At 48.4% G+C, this 10704-nt stretch overlaps 1 protein-coding gene across 2 annotated transcripts; it reads right to left on the bottom strand.

Annotated features, from left to right (window-relative positions):
* Positions 1–7258: 7258 nt before the first annotated feature.
* CCRL2 (C-C motif chemokine receptor like 2) lies at positions 7259–10704 on the bottom strand. Of its 2 annotated transcripts, XM_090283065.1 has the most exons (4): positions 10616–10704; positions 10142–10264; positions 9140–9214; positions 7259–8367 (listed from the first exon to the last, which is right to left on the bottom strand). In XM_090283065.1, the coding sequence occupies exon 4, from the start codon at positions 8353–8355 to the stop codon at positions 7306–7308; it is 1050 nt and encodes a 349-aa protein (XP_090139191.1). In that variant the 5' UTR covers positions 8356–8367; positions 9140–9214; positions 10142–10264; positions 10616–10704; the 3' UTR covers positions 7259–7305. The 2 variants fall into 2 exon arrangements, with proteins under 2 accessions (XP_090139191.1, XP_090139192.1); XM_090283066.1 differs by lacking the exons at positions 9140–9214; positions 10142–10264; positions 10616–10704 and adding an exon at positions 9003–9097.

The following is a 10704-nucleotide window of genomic DNA, read 5'->3' as shown; positions in this document are numbered from 1 at the left end:
CTCAGTAAGAAATAAAACCAGAAATGCTGTTGATTTTCATTCCTTATTAAGCGTCATTCATCTTTTCTAGGAGTTCATACTGAAATCTTGTGTCTGACCAAATACCTGCGCAGCTGGACCTTTCCTGCCACGTTTTCAGTTCCAAACTGTCCTCTTCGCTGCAGTTTTGGGTGTGATGCCGGGTGGTCTGGAATCCAAGGACAGGCCAGAAACTGTTCTCCCCGTGGAGGTGTGGCTGGACATTGACAAAGTCATCTCAGTGTGTGCGTGCGTGTGTGCATGGGCTTGCATGCATTGTGTGAGCGTGTACACATTGCATGCACACATTGTGTGTGAATGTGCATGTGTCCATGCATGCATGCCTGCATTGTGCATGCTGCGTGGGCATGTGTGCGTGTGCCCGTGTGTGCACGCATGCATTGTGTAAGTGTGCATGTGTGCATTGTGTAAGTGTGTTGCATGTGCATGTGTGCATGTGCCCATGTGAGTGTGTGCACGCATGCATTGTGTAAGCGCGTGCACGTGTGCATTGTGTGCTGCATGTGCATGTGTGTGCCCATGTGTGTGCACGTATGCATTGTGTAAGTGTGCACGTGTGCATTGTATGAGTGTGTGCATGTCCGTGTGTTTGCAGGGGAGGGAGAGGGAGTAGAGACTAGGAATCCAGGGACCAGTGAAGGAAAGTGGACATCAAGGACTGGTGAGTGCTGGGTATTTCAAGGAAGCAGCAGCCCGTGTGGTAAATGTACAAATGCAGGCATCGCAGGAGAATGAGAAACACTTCTATCCCTTGGCCTTCCTGTCCCTCATCCCCTGGGTAACCTCTCGTCACTAGTCGCCCCCCGCCCCTTTTCTCAGCCAACCTCCTCAAACATGGTCTCAGTGGCTGCCTTCACTTTCTTCAGCAGGTGGGGCTGGGTCGCTCTTGCATTGCTCCCCCTCCCAGGGCAGGGCAGAGCGGGGGCGCAGGGGAATACATTAGAAGGAGTGGCTGCAAAGCATTTCATGGTGCCTGGTCCGAGGGCAGCCAGAGGACGGCCTTGCGAGCCCATGTAGGGCCTCTGGCTGAAGTCTGAGGAAGGTGCCCCTGTCCTGGGGTGTGTCCCTTCCAGGGATGGTGCCCTGGGGAGCAGTGTGGGTTGGATTTCAGCCCCTGTGTGCCCCCTCATCTGGGTGCCACAGGAGGGCTTGACTTGCAAGCTACACTGGCCACCACAGAAGCGGAACTCTGAACAAGGAGGGACAGGGTAGCCCTGACCCCTCCCTTCCCCCTCCCAATGACTTCTGTGCTATTTCACAATTTCTCTTGCAGTGACGTCACTTCCCCAAACAGAACCACAGGGCAGCTTCCAAGGTTGGGGTCCCCATGGGGGAATCACTCACATTCCATCTCAGAGGCCCTCCACTCAGGCCCTGGCTTCACCTTGTATCATCAGTGGCTCGCCCTGGCCCAGCAGTGACTCCATTTCCCCTACTCCAGCCCACGTCTTTGAGACTGTCGTGGGCACATGTCCTTATTGTTTTTATATTTGACCAGTGGGGATGCTAAGTGGCATGGGTATAGCAATTCTGTGATCTTTTATGTGTGTGTAGGATTGAGAAAGTGAGTCCGTGTGTTGATGTTTTGGGACCCAGGGTAGCTGTGAAAGAAGGAAGGAAGACGGAGCTAGATAACGGGGCAGAACCCGTGGGCTGACCTGGAACGGGCAGTACTCGAGCAGACTCATAATTCGACTACAATTGTTCTGTGTTTTTTTTTGGTAAGACGGGTCTACCAATGAGAAGAATGAAATTCTTTTTTGGGGATAACATTTTGCTTACCTGGGGTTCAAAATTAGTATTCTTTATTGTTAAAACTGATTGCAAATATTCATCAGTTAACACTGATCTGCGGTGAAATTTTACATATCAATAGTTCATTCTCGAAAATGTCTTTTCCGATAGGTGCTGCTAAATACTGTTCTCAGTCGGCAAACCTTTGTTTTTAACTGTGCGTACTTGTCACTCGGAAGAAACATGTTGAATTGTGTTGGATTCTTCTCTAGATGTTGGCTTTTGAGTGTGGCATGTCCTTAGATTGTCCACCACGTCCAACCGGAGATTAGATGGATGCTCTTCCGTGGCACAAATGGACTTTGAAACACGGAAATCTCTTTTGTTCTTGCACTGAGGTCTGAAAACCTCATGGGCCAGCAGTGTGAGCTCAGAAAATATATCTAATACAGATTTGTATAAGAATGGAGATGTCATTTATCTGAACTTCCATTGTACGGGGAATGTAGCTCGACACTTCTTGTGATTCAAACGTAAGGTGTTAAGTCACTTTACTGCAGTATATGTTTCCCACGTAAGTGCAATTTCGCCTTGTAATTCTAGGTTATGTTTATAGCAGTCCCTCTCTATATTACGGTTCACTTATCGTGGCCTCACTGTATCATGGGATTTTAAAAATAATATACTTAATTATTTATCGCGGATTTTTCACTATATCACGGGATTTTACGGTACTGTATACGTGTGTTGTTAAAGTTACGCAGGTTTAAGAGCGTAGAATATGTCTAAGAACATAAGTAGTGTTTATAAAAGTGTGGGAAAGGTTAATAAGGGAGTGGGAACAGTTTATAAGTGTGTGGGAAGGGTTTATAAAGCCTTAAAAAGTATATAAATACTAAAGTAAATGTAAGGTTTCTACTTTGTGGATTTTCACCTATTGCAGGGAGTCTAGAACGTAATACCCTCGATAAGTGAGGGATCACTGTATTAAGAAATATAATCAATTTTGCTGAGCCGTCCAGTGTTTGTAAAGTAGGTAAGGACAGTCCTTGTTCCAAAAAATTCAACCGTGGCTCTGAGCTCAAAGTATCATAGTAAAATGGTTCACCGTTGCTAAGCCTTCAAATTGCTGTACAATGAATCCGGATATTACATTTTTATTTCTGAAAAAAATTCACAGAACTCATGATGCTTCCGTCCGTAAGAGCGAACGAAGTTCATGTTGACACTGATGGTTTAATCCACATCTTGAATTAAAATATTTTCCACAAAATAGCACTAATGAATAATCACAGACTTTAAACACCTTCCATTTTCAAAAAACTTTGTACATTTGTCCAGTTAAGCTTTATTTTTTTGGCTTACCATATATTTTAACCACCATCAGTTGGTAACACATCTCAGCAGATTTCACTCCAGATTCCTCTGAATTCGTGTTTTCTCTGAAAACAGCTTTGCCTGTAGTTAGTCCATGCAGACTGTCTGCGGAGGTTAATCCTTCGCTCGCTTCAAACTCACCGCTGACTCCTCAAACGAACAGCGACGGGCAACAGCTGTAGCATCTGTCAGCCCATCAAAAGCCAAGGAAAACCACTGAAAATCATTTGCTTCATTTTTAAAAAATCGGCTCTTGGTATCGTTCCCAGTGTCCTCAACTCTTCCAGCAACTGTCATCAGCAGAAAGCTAACCGACTTAGATTAGTTTATTTTCTCTGGATACTGTTTTTTTTTTTTTTTTTTTTTTGACTGCTTCCGTCAAACATAATTCAATGAACTCAACAAAGTTAAATGGCTTTCCTTGCTTGGCTAACCAATGAGCCACCAGAAACTTACTTTGCTTGCAGCCTGGTGCTGTGCAGAACGAGTTAGTAACAATACTGACATTATGAGGGTGAGACTATTTACATAACCTTTAAAACCACGAAAAATGACACTATGTTTTGCCTACGGGTACCTGTGGTAAAAACAAAAGCAGATCCAAGAGGCACTGGATAGGTGCTTCTCCTGCTCAGAAATAGAACAAGTGGGTCCCTTGGGAAGCAGCTCCTGGGCTAGGCCTTGGTCTTGGTCTGGGAGGTGCCAGCCCTTGCCATCCTCAGGCACTTGGTGGGATCTAAGGTCAAGAGTGCTCTCCCTTGGGGCTGTGTTCCTAGCCTCGCCAGCTGAAAACAAGCAGCTTCTGATGGTCTTTCCTGATGGGATTAGAGAAAAACATTGTCACCTGCATACCAGGTGCCAGGGTTGAAATGCTGAGTTGCCCCAGCGTTGAAACCACATCTGAAACTGCCCTGTAAATGGAGTCCCCACCTGGTTAAGCTTATAGTGATCCACTTGAGTTCTTCAAGATCCGCCCGGCCTCTGCACAAACCAAATCAGCCACCTGAATGGCGATGCCCTTCTTCATCTTTCAAGTTGTTGCCGGAGTCCCTGCGGACATGCAGTATTGCTTCTGTCAGGTAGAGGCTCTTCCATTGGCTTCCACTTGGCCTTGCCCATGATGGCCGCCCTCGCTCCAGGGGTCGGGGCATTAACATGGGGACTCTGTTGCTGACTGTATCTTTTCTGGAACCGGGGAAATAGCTGTTAGATGGGTTTGGAGACCCTCTCGGCCCACAGTGAGACGGGCCTAGCTAAAACTCCAATGATCCCCCCGATCGCCAACAGCCCTGCAAGCGGAGGGCCTTTCCCGCAGTTGTCTGAGACTCAGGGAGGCCAGATGGCTTGTGTTAGGTCTCACGGGAAGAGACAGACACCCTTTCCCAGCCCCTCCTGAGCAGTGGCCTCCAGGGAAGTGACCCATCCATCCCCCAGCTCGTAACTGAAGGCCAAACCTCAGGGGAACATCAAGGGGTTCAGAGTCTGAACTTTAGATCAAAGGTTTTCTTCTGTTTGATGTGTCCGAGACAGCTCTTTGGACAAGTTTGTTTTTCTCAGCGTCTATAAATGGACAGCCGAGGGGGGCAGCTAGCATAGGACCTGCCTTCCCCCAGCCCTTCGGACGGTTGTAAGGAATCCAATGCAGGGATATACAGAAGCTCACCCTGCCCTACAGATGTGCAAAGAAGTGCTGGGTGGAGTGAATGGGGCAGGACAGGAAAGAGCGCTGACGTCAGAAAGTGACAAGCGAGGTTATGATGTGGCGGCTGTGAGATTTAAACCTCAGTTTGTACTTTTCTCAAAATGAGGCTGACGACACTCAGTGTCCTCTGTTAGATTGTTACGTGGTGCAGATAAGATGTCTTTGAAAGCCCTTTGTGAAGGATGAAGGGTTCTTGAAGCTCAGCTTTGGCATGGGAGCCTGAGGTCAGGGAAGGATGACTAGTTCCTAGGAAGGGAGATGACACAGGCTCATGTGATTACATCACGTTTGAGAAAAGGGGAAAAGACAAGATTATTTGTTGTGTAATGGAAATTCAAATTTAACTGGGCGCCCTGTATTTTTTTTCAACATCAAATGCTATTGGTTTTTCATTCCCTATATTAGTTGTGTTTCCTGCTTTCAAATGTGTTTCATCTGTGCCCACAAACAAGTAGAATTGAGGGGAGTAGAGAATTGTTCATGAGATTTCAACTGTTCTCTCAAGTGTCCCAAATCAGAATTACCTTGACTCGGTAGGAAAATGTTTTGCATTAGGAAATAATGTGCAGTCAAAACAGAAACAATGTCAGGTTTTTTTGTTTTTTTTTTGAATACATTAGCCACCTTCTCTTTTCCCTGGTTGTTAGTTTTCTAATGCAATAGTTTGTCGAGAAGCGTGTGTTATTTTTACCCTTAGGATAACTGTCTCCTTATTCTGACATGGGAGGAAGACCACACTGAATTATTAATGTTCTCACCACTTACGCATGTGGGCTGTTGGCGTTGGATCGGTCATCACGAAGTTTAGATTTTCAGTAACCATTTCAGCCTCAGTCACCGTAAGAGTCTGTAGATCCTTATTCTCTATACACTGTATGTGTTCATTCTGGAAATTCCTGTAGTGCTTATTCTTTGGGATCATTGCTGTGTCTGTGAACATCTGCAAATGATGTCACTTCCTCTGAGATTCTGTCCCACACGTGGTAGGTGAAGTAGATGGAGAGTCTAAACCCAGTTGTTTACATTTGTGAAAAAAATCTCTGTCCCTCTTCTTTTCTTGAACAATGATACCCTCTTTTCATATCTGCCTAGATGCTTTCTCCTGAGGTCTCATTTTTGACAGAGGGTGTTTTTATCAGCTATTTAATGTCATTCTGGGGGAGTCTTATCTTAGTCAGCTTGGGCTGCCACACAGAACACCATGGACTGAGTGGCTTAAACCACAGACATTTCTTTCTCATAATCTGGATGCTGGGAGTCCGAGCCCAGGGTACCAGCAGGGTCGGGTTCTGGGGACAGCGGTCCTCCTGGCTCTCAGGTGGCCACCTTCTCACTGAGTCCTCACATGGTGGACAGAAAGAATGAGGAAGCTCTTTGGTGTCTTTTCCACTAGGAGGGCACAAACTGCAACATGAGGGCCCCACCCTCATAACCTCATCTGACCCTAATGACTTCCTAATGTCCTTATGCACAAATAGCATCCCACTAGGGGTTAGGGCTTCAACATATAAATTGGGGTGCATGGTCCATCCATAGCCCCTGCCAACATGTAAAGGAGACAGTGATTGCTATAGACTGTGTTTCTCTGAGGTCTCCCCAAGGGTCACCTCCTTTCCCTTCTTCCTCAGTGATGGAGGCGAAAGGTTGTGGCCCCTGGGAATCCCGTATGTCCTCTGTCATCACTACTTGGGACATGCAACAGAAACACGGGCACCGGATTTCCCCAGGCAAACACTTGTAACATTTATAGTCACAGGCTGGTGAGGCCTGAGGTATGTGTAATACTGAAAAGGACAAAACATGTATCATGTTAAATAGCCCTTTACTTAATTGTACCCTGACTCTTGTTACATGGTAGAAAAAAGTACTAGAAACCTGAGAGGCTCATAGGTTGGGGGGATCTGGGGGCCTCAGTGGATGTGGGGAGCATGCGTCAGTTCACCTGTCTTTACCCACAGCCTCCAGATAGTCTTTCAACTAGCTGCAAGAAAATGGGCCTAGAAGTTGTTTCTAGATGAATGGGTCACTTCTAGTTTGAAATGTGGTCCAATTGGTTTGAAGAGTACGTATTCATTTCATGGATTTTCTTGCCCAATATTTGGGAGTTGGGCACACTGGACACAGCACAGGCTCTGGAGCAAATGTCATCAGGACTGGTGTCCCAGCCCTGTCACTCTGTGTCACCTTAGACATATTTGCGAGCCTCCGTTGCCTCCTCAGAGAAACGAGACCAATTCTACCCACACCATGGATGAGAAGTGAGGCTTGAAGAAGCTCACATTGTAAAGGGCCCTGCACAGCGCCCCAGACAAATCAATGCTTGGCAACCATCTGCCTCCCTCCCTGTTTCCTTCCTGTTTTGATTTCATATACAAATGGATAAAACAATTATGCAAAACAATGCAGTGAGGCCGACATGGATGTTTATTGATCCTGCTTGGGCGGAGGTTAGTTTACATATTAGTGGAGTGTTCGTGTTCTTCCCAGGGCGCGTCACGGGCAGTGTCCTCCGTAGGTCGAAGGGGAGTGTCACCACACAGACGACAATGACGGCACAGGTGTTTCCGAAAGGCCTTGTCCAGAAGCACGTAGAGGAGCGGGTTGACGCAGCAGTGGGTGCTGGCGATGACTTTCGTCACCTGAACACTTCTGTCCAGGTTGTAGCTGCTCCTGCAGTCATTCAGAGAGAAGGATTTCTTGAACGTAGACAGGAAAAGCGCAATATTGTAGGGTCCCCACATCAGAAGGAAAACAGCCATTATGGCGAACACGAGCTTGACAAGGTCACATCTCCTGTCCCTATCCCTTAGTGTTTTTCTCATCTGCATGAAGCACATGAAACAAACTATAAAAACCAACAGTGGGATGAGAAGTACCACGACGTTTGTCTTCAAGGTCAGAAAATGCTCCCAGGACATGTCCTCACCTGGCAGGAAGTGAGGCTTGCTCAAGAAGCACTTGTATTTCTGGGTTTCCACCTGAGGTTTGTGAAACAGGAGTTCAGGCAAAGTGAGCAGAATGGCCGTCCCCCATGCCAGGACACAGGGCACCTTCCTGGCCACAGAGAGAAAGCTTCTTACGTGACCACACACCAGGCAGCTCCGCAGAGTCAGAAGGACGCTGAAGCAGGCCTCACCATGCAGGCCCAGGGAGGAGAGTGTCACAAGAATGATACACATGGGATGGCCCAGAATCCCCCCATGGGAGGCAGCATGAGCCCAGAACGGTAAGGTAAACAAGAAACACAAATTAGAAACTGCCAAGTTTAGGAGATAAAGATTTTCCACAGGTTGGAGTCTTTTATATTTCACCAGGATGAGCATAGCTAAGAAGTTGTCCAGGAGACCAACCAGGAACACTGTGGTGTAGAGCTGAGGCACCAGCTGGGCCAGGAGGACTTTGGCGTCATATCGGTGACATTGTTCTGTGTCACTGTTAGTCAGATTGTCCTCGATGAAGACGTCATAATAATCACTGTCTGGCGCTGATGTGTAATTAGTCATCTTCAGGCTGCCCTGCAGAGGAAGGAAAAATTATTATTATTATTGAATCCCCATCCAAGGATATATTTATTGATTTTAGGGAGAGATGAAGGGAGAGAGAGAGAGAGAGAAAGAAACACTGATGTGAGAAAGGAACATTGATTGGTTTCCTTCTGCATGTGCCCTGACCAGGGATCGAACCCACACCTTTTAGTACACAGGAGGATGCTCCACCCAACTGAGCCACCCAGCCAGGGTGAAATGAAAAATTATTTTCCCGCATACAGCTGCGTGGTCCTGGAGGAAACAGCAGAGCCAAGAGCCCATGTAGCCATGCTCTCCCTCTTCTGGGGCTTTAGTTTAGCCAGAGGAGGTCTACAGTTCAAAGGAATGAAAATAAACATTTCTTAAACACGCCCCTCCTTCCCGAGTGTGGCTGCCAGGACTGGATCGTTCCTCTCACACCTAGGTGCTCAGCAGTGCGCTAATACCGCAGGCAAAGCCACACAAGCAGGGCACTTCTTCAAAGCGCTTCATTCTCTGGGTAGAAACAAGACTTGCCCACTTGGAGATAATATGTAAGCAACACCCAATGAAAGAGAACCAAGCACCGGCTTCACATAACTGGTGTCGGTCATCACTTCTAAATGTTTAAAAAGTTAGCTCACCCCCGGAACAGCTTCCTGTGACAGGCTGAGTGGTCTGAGCTCTTCTCTCGCAGGGTCTGAACCAAGGTTTGCAAAAGCGAAACCATCCTAAGGTCCACACGGACGGACGGCGCTGGGTAAGGACAGAGGTGACTTACCACTTGACCGAGCTGCTGTGGGAACGGCCTGGGACAGTGGAAAGGCCAGCTTCCTTTCGAACAGATGGTCCTGACCTTTGAGGGCAAGAGAAACCACTGTGTGTTCCCGCTCGCCCTTGCCCGGCAGTGAAAGGTCTCGGGGACTAACTGAAATATAGCCACTTGAAAGCTCCCCCCAGACCCCCAGCGTGTTTCTTAAGCCTCTGAGGGAAACCAGGAAGTTGTTTTCTCCTCCGCCTCCCCTGTACCCCGCCTCTGATTTCCCCAGCCCCTACCCCGCCGTCCTCCTGGCTGCCTAGATAAGGGAACTAAGTTATGCTGCTCCTCAGTGATATGGAGGGAGGATAGGAAAGTACTTCTGACATGTGTTACTGAGCGGGGGACGGCCAGCAGTGGAGGAGGACAATGTCACCGTAACGCCCGCAAACCCCAGGGGCCTGACGGTCACCTGCAGCCTCTCTCTCATCAGCATCGGCAGAAGCCCCTCCCTCAACCAACTCGGGCTTCCAGAACTTGCAGGGAGAGCCTCAGTGACCAGCACGTACTTGGGTCCTCGTTGTCACTTGAGAGACAGGTGTGTTTTGGCTGAGGGACGGGGTCTCAGGAGAGGATTTCACGACAGTGCGCAGAGTGATGTCAGCTGGGAAGGGGGTGCAGAAATGGGGCCTTAGTGCATGAGCGGGGGCTGCCTGGGGCTGACCCTGCTCCTAGAGTGAGAAGCGCACGCGGAACATCCCATGGTCAGGACCGGAGGCGTCACTAAGTCGGGGCTGCAGAGGAAGTGAGGGGAACAAACTGAGCCCCAGACCAGGCTGGGGTGGGGTGAGGCTGGAGGCCAGAGAGAGGAAACTGAGACAAGTGTCCGGGTTTGGAGGGCTGGGGGGGCAGGGGGGTTAGGGGGGAAGGCAAGGAACGGGGAGAGTCTGGAGGAAAAATGAACTGAAAAGAGGAACTTGAAATAACTGAAAAATTTCTATGAACTCCCAGAGCAAGGCTTCATACCTGTGACCGACTTCAGGTGGGGACCAGTCTTGCGCACTGGTTCAGCATTCACGTCGCTGCTTAAATGACATCCTGTTAACGCCAAAGAGGCATTTGAGGTAGCATTCCGTACGGAACGTGGACCTGTGAAAATAGAACTAGAAATAAGGAAACTATTAGGAGAAAGGAAAAACAAACATAGGAAAGGCCCAGACGAACATGTGATTGAGCATTAAATTTAACTCAAAGGGAAACAAACGCATGGTATTGCTCCTCATGCAGGGGCTGGTGCTGGTGGGAACTGGGGCTGGGACGGATTCCCATTCCCAGCCAGTCCTCCCCTCCCCCCAGGATGGGCTTCTGTCAGCGAGTGAGGGTCACTGTGCCCTGAGACGCTCTGTCCACTGGTGGCAGCCTCGGCCCTGGGAGCGGCAGAGATCGCTCTTTCCTCCTGGGGTCCTACCTCCTGCGGCCCCCAGCCCTAACCCCCCAAACCTGGCGTGAGAAGATGATGGAGGCATTTGGTGCTCTGTCGCCTGATGCCCATGGGTGAGTCCCAGGCAAGGGGATGAGAGTCAAGTTCA

This window comes from Furipterus horrens, unplaced genomic scaffold, assembly GCF_987537825.1.
Source record: "Furipterus horrens unplaced genomic scaffold, mFurHor1.1.pri manual_scaffold_7, whole genome shotgun sequence".
In the NCBI taxonomy this organism is placed as follows: Eukaryota; Metazoa; Chordata; class Mammalia; order Chiroptera; family Furipteridae; genus Furipterus; species Furipterus horrens.
This window is presented reverse-complemented; position numbering and strand designations above follow the sequence as displayed.